The sequence below is a fragment of the Epinephelus moara genome, chromosome 19 (assembly GCF_006386435.1).
Source record: "Epinephelus moara isolate mb chromosome 19, YSFRI_EMoa_1.0, whole genome shotgun sequence".
Taxonomy (NCBI): domain Eukaryota; kingdom Metazoa; phylum Chordata; class Actinopteri; order Perciformes; family Serranidae; genus Epinephelus; species Epinephelus moara.
In genome coordinates this window covers 21,724,347-21,742,657 of record NC_065524.1, presented here as the reverse complement: position 1 = coordinate 21,742,657, position 18,311 = coordinate 21,724,347, and the positions used below count along the sequence as shown (strand labels likewise).

Here is an 18,311-nt window from a genome sequence, read left to right as displayed (position 1 = left end):
ACCACTAAAAACACTACAACACTACAGCAGGCTTTACAGGATGATTATTTGTAGTAAAGTTGCTAAACTGTGCTAAAATATTACTGTGGTCCCCCGAGGCAGTTGCAGAATTTCTGCAAATTGCAAACCCTCTGAAACATGAGGCTCCAAGTAAGCGGTATAAAAATTTGCAGATCGGGGAAGTGTAAATATTTGTAAGAAGCTGCAGCGCTACGAGGCAGAAAGGGGATCTTCAAACACAAAAACAAAAAGGGAAGAGAGCAAAAAAAGTCTACTTTCTTTGAAAATACAAAAATACACAGCTGACCTGCAACGCTTCAGTCTTTTCATGTCTGCTATGATACTGCAGGTAGTTTGAGTTATAAATGCAGGTAAGGTCCACAACTGAATAACTGGATCCTACCGTCGATGATAGAATAAGTATATAGAATGAAATACAAAAATGCCTCATGTAATGGGAGGAGTACAGATTCAAATGTATGATCAGTATGATGTTACGCTTGTACACTTTCACAAGAAGAGATTAACCTGTCGTTTGTTGTGTGAGGATATGGTAGTGAGGTTTGTCACAAGGTATAACACAGAAAATAAATCACAGCATGTTCCTCGACTCGATGTCTGTCTGCATTCATTAGGTGGGAACATTCAGTGAGGTGGTGTGCATAAAACTGGCATTTAAGGGTGAAGAAGCATTATCTTTATCCTGGTATCAAGGCAGAGGAGGGAAGGAAAGGGGAATAAAGTGCAGTTGGAAAAGAAGTGAACACAGTGGACAGAAAGGCTGACGGGGAGAACACAATTTGAAAGTCAAAAGGTCAAAGTTGAAATGTTTACCTGGGATTTTTCCGGCTGCATGAATAAAGAAAGTGTAAGTATCATGTATTACCAAAGACACACAAACAAATTGATAGAAAAGCGCAGGAAATGAAAGTCAAATATAACAGTTGGATGTAAATCATCATGCAATCATAAACAATAAATCTGCTTCACAAATGAAAGTAAACACTGGAGAACATTTCAAGGTGTGTTAGATCTAACTGCTGTAATTTGTGCGAGCAAATTGGGAGAAAAACATAACAGTGGCTCTGTGTAGCTTGGCAGAGGACAAACAGGACTGGTGAGGAGCTATTTGGCATCACCATGGCGATTGAACCTGACAGCCCTCAGGGACTCTAACAAGTCTGAATCATCAGGTCGGGCTAAACAGGCACAGCCTGCTCCTCCATCTGTACGCTGTCTCAGAAGCACCAAATATGCCAGAGAGGAGTGAGTGGCAGCAGACGTAGCGCCAGCGGATGATACAACAGCTCATCATTAAAGCAGTCTTCTCCATTTTTAGCCCTGATAGCGAGAGCATGGCCCTCTGAGGATGGCGCCGTCAATCTGTCAGTAACTCAGTGCTGCTGAGCACTCTGGTTAAGATGGATGTAAGGAGCAGTCCAGGCTCTGGGGGGCTGCTAAAGAGGCTTTTAAGCTCTGAGTCACGTCCTCCTCCTATTCTAATGTTTTAAAAGACCATAATGCCCCACTGACCACTCACTTTTACAGTTTATGGTCAGCAGCAGGTCAAAGTTTGGCACATACACACAATACTGTGGCAATATCTCAAAGGTTATCATGTAACAAGACAGCCATCTTGTTCTATGGATTCAGCACATAAGAGTAAGAGATATAAACGAAGTAGATATAGCCTCCTGGTCTGAAAAGTGAAGCTGATGTGAGAGTGCTTAAAACCTGCAGTCTTTCTAGTCACCAGCAGGGGGAAACTGGTTGCAAAAATGTCCAGTTGTATTGAAGTATATGAGAAAATGACCCTACTTCTCACTTGATTTATTACCTCAGTAATCATTTCCCTAATGAGTCGATAATCTCAATCGCTAGTTTCAAGTCTTCTTAAATACAGCATCATGTTCATTTTTTAAATTATGTTCAAATTTAAAGTAAAATAGACAATTAAGCAGGCTATGTTTTAATTTGGAGCTACCTTGTGATTGACAGGTTGCTACCATGGTGCCGTGTTAATCCGCACAGAGGCATAACAGTGTGTCTTTTCAACACCTCCAACCAATTATCCAAATATGGTTGCTTCTGTCTCCAAAAACCAAGATGACGACGGCCATAATGCAAAACTTGAGGCTTCGAAACCAATGGTTGATATCACGGCGGCCATGTCCACTTCTTTTACACAGTCTACGGTTTCAGCAAGATGCATCCGAAAATTCCTTAAAGGAATAGTTTGTCATTTTGTCAACTATTCATGTTCATGTTCTCTCCTAGTGTTAGATGAATAGCTTGCTACCACTCTTATGTTTGTAATAACAAAGAGGCTACAGTCAGGTGCCAGTTACTTAGCACAAAGACTGGAAACGGGGAGAAGCTGCTGGCTCTGCCCGAAGGTAAAAAAAATGTACCTAACAGCACCTCTAAAGCTCACTAATTTACATGTTATATCTCATTTGTTTAATCCAGCACACTTTGTTTATTGTACAGATTAAACTAATGAGATATAATGTGTTACTTAGTGAGCTTTAGAGGTGCTGGTAGGTAGAACTGCATGGGTGTGGGACAACAGTCTGTAAAAAGTTGTCCATAAGTCACGGCTATCTGAATACTAGTTTTAAATATCTTACATGATGAGGTGCCTGTCAGAAACTATATGAAAAAAACGATGTGAAATGTATGTGAATTGAATTTAACTAATTCATCCAAACTGGCATGTGAATGTCATCACGTTAGATCAAAGTACAAGGATCAAGCTCAGCTAAACCTGGGGAAAGCAGAGGCTAATCAATGGAGCATACAGGCTGAATAGGTTGAAAAAGCTCGAGACCAATTTGGAGCTGCTTTTTAGATCCATAAAAAAGAGCTCTGTGGCAGCTGATGATAGACCAGACAACTAGCGGACACATCATTTGTCCAGGGGATGTGAGTGGCTGCAGTGAAGAGACATCTGGATGTCAGACACCATTTAGAATGGAGTATTACAAATTTTGGCACATGCAATCTAGAGATAAACGGTGTCTGATGTGAGGAAGAGCACATTCTCTGGACTAACCACAGATGTAAGTACCTGAGCAGTTTTCCTGTAGCTCCTGTAAGCACATGCACATACATAGTCATGCACGCATATTTATAATCCCTCAGCAAACATATGTTCCTGTGCGCATGTAGATTTGTTACCTTTGGATAGAGCCAGCCAAGCCTTTATGCTAACTTAAGCTATCTTTATATTCAGTATAAACACATGAGAGTGGTATTAGTCTTCTCATTTAACGCTGGGCAATAAAGCAAAAAAGAGTTGTAGCAAAAATGTCAAACTATTCCTTTAAATTGCTTCACAGAAATAAAATATTAAGATCAGTGTGCGTTTAGACTTTAGACTTTTTAGCTGCTGCTGTCACACGGCTGCCGGTCCGTACACTCTTTGTTACTCCGAGTCATTTTCTGTGGCACACAAGCACACAGTCATAAAAACAACCACAAACACTTTTATCCTCCAAGGACCTTTTGAAGTCTTATCATTGCAGTGACCTTCAACTTGGTCATTTTAATTCACACCACGCACACAGAACCTGATCTCACCCCTCTTCAACAAGTAGGCACGAACCAAAATCACCTCACTTTGCAGTAATAGCCTCGCTATGAAAGTCTCAATCTCAAATTGGATCTTAGAAAGATATGTAAATATCTCCTTTCAAAATCTCTTTTCTTTTATCTCTTTACTTTCTCTTTTATGGACTACAGGTCTGAAATCAAAGTGAACTGAACTGAAAGTCCAAAAAACAAAGAAAAAAGAAAAAAGAAAATGTACAGACAGAAAATTATCCCAGCACACTCTTCTGCACATTTGTTCGTGACTTTGATGCCCACTGAGCTTCTGCAAGTGAATTACGCCCACATATATTCCAGTCTTAGAGAACATTTCACACCACATTCACACCGCTGAAACAACACTACAGTTATGCAGATTTGTCATTAAATACTGTACATGAATGACTCGGAGACGGCGGATGAATGGATGACATCTACCAACACTACATCTAACAAAGACAACAATGTTCCATCGATGCTTCTGTGCATGTTTGTGTGTGTGCGTCCGAGTCTGTGCTGACCTTGTTTGATTTCCTCCGCTGTTCTGTCGATGAGGACGTAGAGCGACCACACCACGCAGGTGATGGCAATGACGTGGAAGGTGACCGAACACATGATCTTCCTTCTCTCGCTCGCTGTCATCTGTAGCTTCTCCCACTGCGGCAGAGAACAGTAGAGGACAAAGGAAGCACATTTGAGGAGGTCAACAATATATTCATACACAAGGATGGAAGCTTTCAAACACACACTTAACACTTAAGGCCCAGACACATCAACGTGACCTCAAAGAGCTAGCAGTGACGATAGTTATTTTGCCTCATGTTGCCTGTGTCTTGGCATAAAAAGGTGCACTTGAATACATCACAATGACTACAGCCAACGACCAATGAGCATGTACGTTCTGCGTGAAAGAAAATAACTCTCATACCAGGAAGCAGCAATGGTCTGTATCATGAATGTATTAAGAGACCTGGATAAAGCATTGGAGGCAGCATACAAAATGCCACATATAAAATTACCATAAAATTACCCTCTGGACTTCAGTCATTTGTTTGCTTTCCTCAATTCCATTTGTTTTTCTTGTGCACTAAGCTGAACTACCAATCAGAGTGATTTCATTCACCAATGGGCTCCGCTGACGCCGATTCAACACACTGAATCAACAATCAAAACAGACTAGTACCAGCAGTGCGGGACACACCACAAAAACTAGGGCGACAGCCGCTCACCAAGGTCCCGACAGTGACCGACCATCGGGTTGGTGTGTCGGGGTCTTAAAGCAATTAAACTGTTGGCTCTCTTTTCTGGAGCAGCTCGGAGTGTGAGGGAAACATTTGGGATCAAGATCCAATGCTACACAGTGCTTCTTGGCATGGCGAGGAAGATGGAGAAGAAAAGTGGCACACAGATGCCTGGTATCTTGTCTGTCTCTGGCTTCATGATATATGGAAATGAGCCAAGTGAAACAAAGAAAACACAAACTACAACGCCAGCACCATCAGATGAGTGTTGTAAATAAGCTGTGTAACATCCAACATGCATTCCTCATGTATCCAACAATGAAACGGCGTGATTGCAGGGTCACTTTGACGAGAAGTGGGCGCTTCAGTGCGAGACGAAACCAAGCATCCTTTGATAAACACTTCATACCAAGACCGACATCCTCATATCATCTTTCTGCGCTCACACAAGAACAACTTCAGTGTTCATCAGTTGGATTCAGACGCTATTAACAGCGGAGCATTTGTTTAAGGCCCTTTGTGCAGCTAATGAAGGGTGGAGGAATTTTAATTAGAGTGTCCTGCTATCTCCAGGCCTCAGCGATTGATAAGAGCCTTTAATGGGAGTGTACTCCCTCTGAACCATTTGAAATGAATCACAACCACCGCCCCCCTCCCCCGTATCCTCCACCCCCACCCCAACACACAAGTTCCGCTTATGAGGACGGCTTCAAAGCTCAGTGTCACGCTTGTGTTATCTGCATGACAGATTGGAGGCAGCTTTTGGCATTTTCGGCTTCATAACGAAGGAGTGACGTGAGCTAAGTTGGGTTGCTCGGAGCTGCAGCGACAGCCAGAATTTATCATCTGAGGCTGAACTAATGAATGAGAGCATTAATTGACTTGAGACAAATATGTACAAGACTGTGTCTTACCTTGCGCAGCGGTTTGAGCTTGGTCTCCATGATGAACTCATATTTACAGAGCTCACAGCAGCGAGTGTCGGAGCTCTTGATCCACTGCTGTAGACAGGCCTGGTGGACGAAGCGCAGGCTCCCCGTGCAGTGGCATGGTGTGATCAGAGGGCTCTCGTCATCCCCTTCACAGTGACAAATCCTACGGGAACCAAAGAATACAGTCAACACTAAGCTTGAGGCGAGACAGCTGTAAAAGAAGGAAGAGGAAAGATCAAAAAGAGGAAAGTTGGCAGGCAAAGCTGACAGATATTTCCCCAAACTCAAGCAAACTTGAGTTTTTGAAGATGTATCAGCAAACTCGTAGTAGTCTCTAGTAGTCTGTATGATAAGATGAGATGTTTATAAAATGCTCATCAACTCCACACTTGCCACAGATAACGAAAAGCACGACAGGTGGGAACATTACTTCACAAATATTAAGACCCTGAACGCAGATGACAACACATGTCCCACATGAATAAACTCAATCAAGACACACTAATTTGGTTCAGAGCACTTCATTTGCAAATCAAAATGACATTTTCAGAAAATAACCTCCTGTGTCCTTGCAACGTCACCGAACAAAATTGAACACAGCAAATCTAATCCAGAGATACCCTGCAGTTGTAGCAGCAGCAATCTTAAGTGTCAGATACAAGTTGCCTTTAATGATAAGTACGTTCGGGTGACACACACACACGGAGTGCAGACAATGTAATCAACAACATGGCATCAGATACGTCAGTGGTTCCCAACCTTGTGTGTTTTAAACAAACATCCACAGATCCTCCCGCAGCTCTGTCAGAGGAACTCAAGTACCCATTGACACCATCACTCATATTCCACATGTATTCTTATGTTTGTCACTTTTAACTTGTCAAAGAGGACCATAAAGAAGATCTTTCATTACTCCAGCTTTGCTTTTTACATTGAAGTTGAACCAAACAATGCCGGCATAATGCTGCCACAGTTTGTGATTTTCAGACTAAGCAAAAGAGCCAAGACACAACATCATCTGCATTTAGTGTCACTACACATATTTGATGTCTCTGTTACTATCTCCACCTCAAGCTTAACGCTGAAACAACAAGTCCCCCCCCCCCCTAGTTTCTTGTTTGTGTGTTTTATACTGAATGGCAAGGCAGAATAATAGTGCAACGTTCCCGCCTTGAACAGGCTGTATAAGGGACTGGACGCATACAGAAACCTATGGCCTTGCCTCACAAGGCTGCAAGTTTCGTTTTAACATTGCAGGAGACACATATGACACAAGGGTTTGGAGTCCTTCCCCAGGAAATGTTGAGTGCCAAACACTTAATTTTCATGTATTCATGTGAATTAATATGCATCAATTTGTGTCATTTCTGCATCAATTTAGGATAGAAACATCTTTCATTTTCTCAAAATAAAAGTCCTCTCCTCAACTTTCATGTTTTTATTGAGGGATGAAAGAGGGTGCACATGTTCAAAATGTTTAGGGGACCTGTACTATGAGTCACTCCTGAAATCTACGCCTATGCACCCTCAAATCCATTGTTGTAAATGGAGACTGCAGAAGGCACTCTCAAAGACGTAAGTGACATTGTAACATTTGCCTTCCCAAGCGCCCATTTTTCAGTGCATGACGGCTGTGCACAAGTTTTGGAACACAGCGCCACGCATCGCATGTTGTGACAAGGAACATAAATATCAGTCTACGGTAACAATGAAGCAGAAGTTGATCTTTTGAGCGCAGGGCTACACAGAGCTTTAACATCTATGGGCAATTTTTAATGCACATTTAAAAACACAAGATCAGCTCCGAACTCGGGAATTCTGGTAAGTAGGCTATGGTTGCTTGGCAACATCAGGTGCAACCTTTCTCTGCGCCCTTGACAGCTGGCACAAGAGCAGCACCAAGGGCCTGACCTCACGTTTTCCAGGTGGAAAAAGATGTGGCATGTGTCCTAGAGACAAACAATTCAACTGTCAATGTTTAGTTTGCTTTGGTTAAGTTTGTGTTTGTACTAGAAATACTGCCACCAATACCTAACAGTTTCAGCCCTTTAGCCATTACTTTTAGCTATTGCAACTGTTTATTACCTTCAGCTAACAGTTTTCATTATTTATTTATTACTGTTTATTCATTAACAGTTTATCCATCACTTTTAGGCAACTGTTGAGACAGCTCTGCTCGCTTGCTAACATAGTTCGCAGACTCATTTGCAACGCATGTGTTCAGGTGTTACAGCTGTCTCAGTATGTGCCTACACATTCTTCATTCAAATTATAATTTTCTGTTCTTTTTAAATTAGATGAGCTTCACAATCTTTTCATGTACCCTCTGACAGCTGCAGAAGTAACCCCTGGGGGACAAGCACTACTGGTTGGGAATTATCGCAACACACCAACACAAATGTTTACCTAAAAATTAACCTCAGTTGAATTTTTAAAGCTTCTCAAATCTGGTATTTGTTGGAACGCTAAAAATAATAGACATTTTGTGATGCCGGGTTTAGACCCTGTAAAGTCTTCAGTAAGGTATTCTAGGCACAGATACCGACAGCTGGAACATTCGATTAGGTGTCTTTCCCTCGAAGGACCGCTGGGCGGGCTTTTCTCAGTGAGAAGAACCAATCAGATTTTAATATCAGACCAAAGCGGTCCCCCTCTCCTCCTCAAGATCACATATCGGACACTGTCTGTCAGGTTGGAGGACAGGAGCCATTAGTCACCCACGCTAAGGAGGAGTGTATTAATCTGACGCCGAGACAGATCCAGAGTATGGGCACACTTTCACTACTAAGTCAGACACAGTCTGCCAAAGCAGTAAGATTCAAGTTGGAGAAGTTGTAAAAGCGACCTATTAACTCTAAAGCAGGATTTACACTTCTGGGTCGAATTGATGTCATACCTACAGTACAGTGTAGGTCCTGTGTAGACGTGTACCCTGTGCCATAGCTCCTGCTGTAGTCTGACGTGCACCTCCCAGAAATGTCACCGTGACGCAGACCTCCTCTTACTTTTATTTCATAGGTAAGAAACAAATTGTGAAGACAATACGGCCTCCACAAAATAGCATTTTAGGCTAATTTGTACAATGTAAAATGCTATAGGCTTATGCTAATACTGCTAGCATCTTGTATATGTGGGGAAAAGTGTGTAGCCTAAATTGTCTGTGAACCTTGCAAGTTATAATGGAGCTGATTTGTGTACCTGTTTTTGACAATGTTGCTATTAAACCATGTTTAATGTGTGTTTTAGGTGTGTCTTGAATCAACCAAACTTTACAGCACTTCACAGAAGAACCGTTTTGGTGGTCTAAGTGTGGAGCGACCCGGTCACACCACCGCACAAGTATAAATGCTCACAACAGCGTAGGCCACTTGTTCAGACTACGGCACAGGCTTTGCATAGAGCCACTGCACAACTATAAACCTGCCTTAGGTCAAGTCAACATCACACACACACAAACAGGAAGCAGAAGTTAACTTGCTTACGATCTCAGAATGTAATGTCAGAACATTGACCTTGTTGCAACAGTTCAGACCAGGGCAGAGTCCTCAAAAATCAGCTGCTCCTTGTTTCACCACACGTAACTACAACAGTGCCTGAAGCAGTTATCTAAACCTTTACTTCAAATCCACTTTATCCACCGATTTCTATCAGCAGATGCATAAACCAGGAGAGGCTTCTACTGTGTTTTCCCCCTGAGTGAGATGCAGAGAGCAGTGGCTCTTCTCTTTGGGAAATAATAAACAAGTAAACAAAGGCACTTAGAGAAGGTGGAGAGGAAGAAGAGAGCAGGGTGTTTCAAATTGGTTTGTCTTTATCCCGGTTCAGGGGAGGATAAGAACACATGAAGACACACATGCACACCCACACGCGCCCACACATGTTCGAAAGTGAGCGAGCGAGATAACGTCTATTTCCAGAAGACACTGATCTGGCCAAAGCGTTACAAGATTAAAAGACAAAGTGAACAAAGGAGGATAAAAATAGGGCATTTCTACGGGTTTCTCATATGGAGGAGGAGGTTGAGGGAGAGGAATGAGGGAAGGGGGATTAAGGGATAGAGGAGGCACAATTAACATCTCTGGAAGACGGGTTTTTTTCTATTGGCTATGGCTGGCTTGTTTGTGTTTGTCTGCATGGATCACAAGATGATGAACTGCAGATTCTCATCCCACACATACTGTTGTGTAGACCTCTTTCAAAAAAACAAGACAAAAACCAGCCTGAGGACCTGGGCTCTCTTGGAGCTCATATGAAAGGTTGGCGCCTGCTGATATGGACAGATTTGACAAATTATTCTAATGTTGATTCAGATTTTTTTTGTTAACGTAGGAGGGCAGAGCAACAAAAGAATCCCTACACCTCCACATGGAGCCACAGTGGAAATAAAGTGATCAGTGAACAATGTGAGTGGAAGACGACTGCAATCATGAGCTGAGAATTTTCGGTTTCAGGTCTTACAACTGCTGCAAAAGGCACCTTGAAGACAGAAATCTTCCAAATAGAGCATTCAAAATTCAGCCTTGTCATTCAAAGTAACGTGCACATCATCCGAACATTTAGAGGAATATTACCAAACAGCTAAATTCACTGTATCAGTGTCAGCTGCAGCACACCCCCAAGTATTTTAAGGCATGGGAGGGAAGTTAAAATTTAATTTGCATGCCTGAGCAGCCAAAACACACCCTGTTTAATAGTAATTTTAAGATGGCAGAGGCGCCGTTACAGTATGTCAAGATTAAAATATGAGAAGCAAAACAGAGTCGGGAAATCACGAGCTGAGAGGGGAACAAGCTCTGCAACATTACAGCCCTGGCAAGGCATTCACTTTCTTCCTGTTCGCTCTTGTCTGTTTCCTCGTACTTCTCTCCTGTGGCATTCAGCCGATCTTTGCACTCTTCTCTCTCTCAGTGTGTCGCTATAAGATCCCCTCCCTGCAGCTATTCCTTGCTCTGCCCTCATCCTCCAAATGTTTATGTATTTATTTTCAAATGAATTTTTCAACACCATCTGCTTTTCATGTTTTTTTTTTTTAATTTTGCGTTTCCACTAAACAGATTTTTATAGGGGAGGTATGGGGCAGAGTGTGACATCTGAGGAATTTTGTTCTCTCCTGTTCTCAGCCTGTTTTTAGTCTGAGCAGTTTAAGCTCTACACTCCAGCAGAGACACGCTGATCACAGAAAAACACAATTCAATTAGAGGCAGCACCACTGGAAGCCATCTCCCTTTTTACTCCTCTACCCTCTCTGCACGCCTTAAGAGGTTGCCTGTCTCTCGTTCTGTGACCATGTTTGCCTTAAAAGAGAATATTAAATTTGCTGAGAGAAGAGTTATCTTTTGCAGGAAGGTTAAGGAATTACATAGACTCTAGTGGTTTATATTGCGAGACGTAAAAACCTAAAGGTACTTGTGAACACTAGCAGCTCTATTGAGCCATGTTTTTGTTTGTATCTGGTGCTCTACAAGTACATGCACGAGGACCATAGAGGATGATAATGCAAATTAGCAGATCAAGGAAGTCATAAATCATTCAGAAGAAGATGAGGAAGAAGAAGAGAAGAGGAAAGGCAAGATTGAAGAACAAGAGAAGGTGAAAAAGCAGTGAAAATTAAGAGTCCCTGACAACAATAATTATCATTTACTTCAAAGTTTGGCCACGTCTATTAGATGAATGAGGGGTTAAATGACACCCGCTTTTTCTCCTTTCAGCTGATCAACAGATGTGGCAGTAACCTGTCAATCAATGCTGCAGTGCACCACCAAAAGGGAGGTACGAAGACAACAAAGAAATCAGCTTTGGAAATATTTATGAGGAAGGTTTGTTAGGATGCACACAATGATGTTTTGGTGACAACCACTAAATGTAGACAGGTGTTTGTCCTTTTAAAGTTGTATTTTACTGTTGGAAAGACAGTCTTTTTGTAAAACTGGACTGTCTATGCTGTAAAAAGGGGGTCTGCCCATTGGTCCGACAGCCCATTATTCCGACAACCCATTGGTCCGACATCCCATTGTTCCGACCATATTAAACTCATTGTTCCGAAGTCCCGCTGTTCCGAAATCATCATGATGTCCTGTGGTTAAGGTCTGGTTAGGTTTAGGCACAAAAACCACTTGGTTAGGGTCAGGAAAAGATCATGGTGTGGGTTAAAATGAAAAAGAAAGTGGCAAACACATAAGCCGTGAGCCTGCTCCGCCTCAAGCCTTTCCCAGCTGACCCAGAGCCAGTCGCGGCGCACCATCAAGGCAGAAATACGCCCGCCAGGAGCCGTTCAGCACCGCGGAGAGCTCCCCACACAACCCCGACCCCAGAGTTAATAACAGGAGGTTATGGTGTTTCATTCTCTCCTCTCTATGACACTTGTATCTCGACCAGTAGCCTACTTTTGTTGCGTTTGCCGATCCTCTATGGTACACACATACAGTATAGCCTAGTATAATCACATATCGGAACAACGGGACGTTGGACCAATGGGATGTCGGACCAATGGGCTGTCGGACCAATGACACAGACCCGTAAAAAGACGCAAATACTTTTGAAATTGGTGCTACTTGACCAGAGAAAACAGAGAAAAAGAGCTTTTGCTCAAGAGGGAGAAAACCTACAACTACCAGAATGCACTGCACCGTACCACACCAATAAACACTCCCAGTGGTGGATGATGTGATGCAAAATGCCCACTGGAAAACAATATGGTGGCCGGCTGGCAACAAACAATCTTATATGACAGTTAAACAGTAAGATAAAATCTGTTCCTGAAAACATTTCAGATTACAAAAAGGCGACGCAGTAACAGACTCTTGGTTAATATTTAACCCAGCACTGCTTAATTTTACAGTTTGAACAACAGCCCAAGAGCCAGTGAAAATCAGCCGGATGATGTGAAACAATCAGGGAAATCTGGAGTACACATACTGCCCACATTGTTATGATACAAAGCTGGTTCAAAATTGGCAAAGTATCCCTTTAAGTTTCTCTAAATCGTGACATTTCTGACAAGGAAAGAGACCAAGTCACCTCCTAGGAGACTTTCAATCATTACTTTCTGCCGTGTTGTCAATAAAAATACTGGCTAATAATTAACATGCCACCCTCTGGTCAAAACAACCGCCCACGCACACTTTTACAGGTGAGGTCAGGCTCTGCGGTCCCAGCTCACGCTTCAAGCCACATGACAGAAAGCTGCCACGATGTGTGTGTGTGTTTGTCTGTGTGAGAGTGTGTGCTGGCAGAGAGTACGCAGGCTATTTGAAGCCAATAATCTGCCTCCTGATCTCTGATCCTGGTCACCTTGCCAATTCTAAGCTCATGTTTCTCCCTCAGCCCACATCTGACGTATAAGACGTATAATCTGGAGCGGACTACAAGCACAGACCACAGCTGAGGGGCCAAAAAAAAAACCCCAAAGAAAGACATATGTAATTGAAATTCCTTTGTGTTTAAGACTTAATACTCAGCCGTGTAGCAGTTCACTGGATTGATGAGTGTTGACAGACAGATACTGTAACTCAGGGGGGCTCAACATGATCTATGTGGGGCTCAGATTTATTTTCTTGGCGACTTAGTGAGATCTACTGCTACCAAGCCTTGTCTGTAGGGGCCACGCAGCCATGACCTGGTCTGAAATCAAATATTACTCACAATCTGTCCTTCCTAACATAGCCTGGCTCTGCCTATCAGATTGCACACAGACTGCAATGTGAAAAAGACTGATGACGGCCCTGTCGACCCAATCAGACAGACTCCATCGGCTCAGCGTCGTTTATTGTGCCCCGTCTGCCTCCATTACACTATTTCTCAGACGGACACACACACCATTCCTCAAAACTATTAAATTTTCTACCCTAACCTCTGCCCTTCTGTCTTTTCTTTAACAGTGCCATTGTCCCCGACTCCTGCCTCTGCGGCAAAGATTAAAGCTTACGGGCAAAATCAATCACAAATTTTCGCAGCCTATGTAAGACAATTTAAATGCCTCATCGATCTAGTAACGAGGAGGAATTATTTAAAAAACATAGCTTGACAGAACTTTGAAAAACTTGGCACACCATAGAGATAGCTGTGGAGTGAAATGAAATGGTATGAGATGAAATGAAGTCATATTTCTGTTCTAGACACACATGAGGGGTTGAATCAGGGCAGCTTATGGTGTTGCAGTGTGTGTGCGGACTAAAGCATCTATGTGTCAGGCTCTCCTGATTAACAGCTCCACTCCAAAGCAGGGTTTTGAGGACAGATACTGCTGTGGTGTAAGATATTCACAGTAGTTACACTACAGGATGAGAAGCTCTCCACTACTCCACAGGGCTCTGGGATTCACTGCCACGTTAACGGCACAGGGATGGACTGGGCTCTACCAAGTCACAGGAAGGGTGGGTGTGGATTACACCATCCAGACAGTCACCCACCTGCACCAGTCTCCAGAGAATGAATAGGGTGACAGTGGCCCAGTTTTCTCTGACAAAGGGGACGGGCAGCAGTCCAAGTCGCTGTCCTCATCCATATAGCACAGGGGGGCTAGAAGAGCTCCTGTCCCAGTTGCAGTGACTGTTTCTGGGGTTTCCAGCTGGCCTGTTCCCTTTGGAGCTGGACTGGGCTGGTCCTCCTCAAACACATCGTCATCTCCCAGTAGATCCTCGACAGGGAACCCTGACTCGCTGCCTTCTAGCAGGGCGCTAGAGGACTTGTGGAGGTGAGAGGCGTAGCTGCCCAGCTCAGAGCACTGCAGGCTGGCCGAGGTAGAGGATCGAGAGAAGGGGAGGAGGAGACGGAGGAAGTTGCCACTTGGGGAGTGGTGAGGGTGGAGGTGGTGGGTGTGGGAAAGAGGAGGAGGAGGGGCGACTGTGGCAGAGTCATATGGGGGACAATTAGCAGGAGGGGTGCTCAACATGTATTTGTAGTTGTTGGTGAAGGAGGGGACCAGGTGGGGGTGGGTGCGTGTTGAGGCTGGATTTTGTGTGGGAGCCGCAGCCAGCTTGCTGTCGAGTGTGTGCGCCCTTCGATCCGAGGTGGGCGGCTGAGCTGACTCGGGCTTCAGCTCCAGCTCTCCCTCGGAGCAGGTGCGGTCTATAAAGTGCAGACCACGACAAAGACTGTCCACGCGTTGGCCCACATCGTTTAAAGACACAGAAAACCTTAGCGAGCCGCCAGGGTGGATGTTGACTGAGGACGGGCGGAGCAGTGAGAGCCAGTCTCGTTGTTTGGCGTGTTTGGAGGCTAGTAGGGTGTCTGCGCAGAGGGTGGTCACTGAGATACCTCCTGAACCTTGACAGGTTTTACCGTTTGAGTTCAACAGAACCACTGCGGTCTGCTTCTGACGGTCCTGATCTTGACTGCTGATGTGAAAGTGTTTGTGCATGTGTGTTTATGAAAGCGGAACGTCAGCGGTAAAGGACAGCAGGAGAAGAAACAGGAAAAGACAAAAAAGAGAAATGGAAAACACATCATGCATTTGAAAACAAAAAGGAGATAAAAGGTTTCGGGGGCTTTGCCTCTGCATGAAACTACCAAACACTGTCTGACCCATGAGACTATAAAATGCATTTAACAGGAGGTTACTTATGGCCAAGGCTACTTCAAACAGTGCCAGTGTATTGCTCAAAGGTAAAGGGTAAACATCGCCCACTGATTAGGTTCTGCACCAGTAATGTACTGATAAACAGACAGAATGTGTTGTCCTCAGGTGTTCATATCACTGGGAACATAACTGACATCACTGCAGTAAGAGTGAAATGAGGTTGAGGTGGTTTGTACCTGCAGATGTCCTGGCTGGAGGGGGAAACTGACGTCCTGGAGAAACTGCATGGAGCGTTGACTGAAGTCGGGCTCCCCGCCTGAGGAACAAAACAAAGATATAACTAAAGAAATAATAACTACTGTATTATTCAACAGACAGGATAAAAACACATTTCCTGTGCTGGCAGAAAAGGTCCTGCGCGGTGAGAATTATCGGCCGCCTGAATCTGATCTTTACAGAAAGAGTAAAAGCGCTTCACGCACTGATGCACAGGATGATAAAAAAAGAGAAAAAAAACACAATACTGTCAGTTAATCTGTCTGATTAAAGTAGTGCCAGGCGAAATCTGCCTCAGTGCGTCACAGAGCAGGCGAAACACCAGGCTGCCACGGAGCACAGCGCTCAGGAGACAGACTGCGAGACAGAGGGAGAGTTATGAAGAATGAGGCGCTGTGAGAGGCACAGCTGGAGGACGTGAGGCTGTAGACTTGTTCAGCCTCCGCAGAGAGTTTTTAAACAGATGCACCTGCAGGTACAAGGCTGTTGTAATAAAAAATACCTTCAGTATGATCTTGCTTTCACCAATATTTATCTTTCGTAAATGGCATGGTGACAATTACTAAAAGTGGCTTGAGAGGAAATTGTCTCACTTATAAATGCCAGAAAAACGTTAATTAATAATAAATGTTTTTCACTTTTATACTGTACTATCTCACACATAGGTTGCTGTAACGTCTGATAGACTGACATCTAACAAATCCAAATTAGGCACAGTCATCACAAATCAAAATCGCCTGTGGTCACTTCAACATGGTTGTGCACACTGTGCTCCACTGTTTTGCATTGTGAGTGCATCTCCAGTGCCCTTGAGGGAGTTCCTGACTAAAACTAAGACTTCCAGAGCATCTATCAGTTTTTGGAAGTCGTGGCCCCTCTAAGTTTCTCCAGCGGTGGCCACAACAGCTGTAGGCCCAGCTTTCCAGGAAAGCGTGTCACTTGTGAGATCTTCCCAAATTAGAATTTTGGCCAAGAAAACTACACGTGACTTCCTGCAGTCTCCGCTCACAGTGACTCCAGGACGTTTTTCAACTTTGGACAGAGTGAGGCTGGTTGTCCCCACTGCTCCCAGTCTTCAAGCTACGCTGGTTCTACATTTACGTATACGTAACTCTCAGCATAAAGCAAATAAGCATATTACAGTATAATAAACTATGCCTTTAAAGGAGACTTATTATGCTTTTGCTTATTTTCTGACATATGTATTATGATAATGAGGTAAACATATGTAAAGGTAAACCCTATAAGTAAAAGCCTCAGGCTTCAGCCTATTCTCAATACTCTGTTTCCAACTGTCTTTTCTACTTGAGCTACTAGCTGTCATCAGATATGACGGATTTCTTTCCATGGTCATCTGATTCAGGCACACTACTACAAGTGTTTACATTATGTAGCCTGCACTGCTACATAAAGCGACACGCTAATGTCTGCGTGTAACATGTACACTTGGTTGTCAAGGTTGTTAATTTCTCCCTAATTTCAGATCATATTCTTGATGGAACAGGTTTGTTTGTGCTTAGAAGCTTTTATTGGCGATAACTGACAGTAGAAAGTGACACAATTTTCTGTTACAGTCATTCCCCGGCTGCAATGATGGTGCTGAGACAGTCAGATACGCAAGTCCTGGAAATGTTGACCAATCAGAGCAAACCAGGCTTTTTTAGGAGCAGGGCATTAAGAGACAGGTGCTAAAATGGAGTGTTCAACACAGAGGGTGAATACAGGGGTCCCAGCACAGATGGTATGAAATTAGAACGTAGTTTGTCCATTAAAGCATGTAAAAATGTTCTAGTAGAATTCCAAAATATAACTATGAACCTTTAATCCTCTTTAACAATGTATCTACTACGACGAGTGACAGCATCCAGACTGGGTAGGGAGGGACGGTAAAGAGCAGGATCAGACAGTGTTTGGGTAGCTAACGTAAAGACACAGGGGGCCTGGTAATTTCAATAAGAAACTAATTACCTATTGATTTCATTTCTAACTAAGGGGAAATTTATAGCTCATGACCTGACACCAATCGATAGAAAATTCAATGTCCAGCTCTGCCCTTTGGTCTGTTTTTCTGTACACGAACAGCACAGTTTCTCTATAACCGCCTTTCTTTCCTCTCACACACGAGTACACAAACATGCTGTCCCTGTCGTTTTTCTGTTGTCCTTCTTTAATAGTTCACCCAAGGTTGGTTTTAATGTCTCCTGAATATTTAATTTCACTTTTTATTTTAATAGTTGACATTCAAGGCTGCTGTTTGGGGCTCCTGTAGGCATGTGGAATATACGTGCAAACTGAAGCAACAGCTCTGAGAAGTGGAGGAGGGAGAAAAAGATCCGATCAAAGCAATAAAACATTATTATAGCAACCAGCACTATATTTAACGGCATACTGCTTCAGCTTGATACTTAAAATATGACTTATGCCGTCTATAAACTAAAGGACTTTAAAAGAGTCTAAAGTCTGACACCCTCTCACATCTAAAGACACTGTGAGTTTTCAAGTCACACACTAAGATGAAGTAAAGACTGGGGATCTTGCAGGGTCACTATGTGCAAGACGACACCTAGATTCCTTTCAAGACTATTTCCCATCGTGCTCCTGGAGGAAAATATTACACCAAGCTCGCTTTTAGAAATATGACATATCAACAACTCCTTAAATGTCCACAAAAACACATAACTCTAGTTTGTGCACAAACTTTACATTTTGGATTTTGTCACCACAACTCACTACCAAGCTATTTAGATAGAAGGA

General features: G+C 43.3%; 1 protein-coding gene across 2 annotated transcripts in view; it reads right to left on the bottom strand.

The window, feature by feature from the left end:
- marchf8 (membrane-associated ring finger (C3HC4) 8) overlaps positions 1–18,311 on the bottom strand; it is a 107,723-nt gene that overhangs the window by 4,996 nt on the left and 84,416 nt on the right. Inside the window, exons 5-9 of one of the 2 annotated variants that reach the window (XM_050070790.1) lie at positions 15,518–15,597; positions 14,173–15,099; positions 5,747–5,927; positions 4,113–4,248; positions 835–849 (exon numbers count right to left, since the gene is read on the bottom strand). In XM_050070790.1, the coding sequence (XP_049926747.1) occupies positions 835–849; positions 4,113–4,248; positions 5,747–5,927; positions 14,173–15,099; positions 15,518–15,597 (1,339 nt within the window). The remainder of the gene's footprint in view (positions 1–834; positions 850–4,112; positions 4,249–5,746; positions 5,928–14,172; positions 15,100–15,517; positions 15,598–18,311) is intronic. The other variant, XM_050070789.1, reaches the window with a different exon arrangement.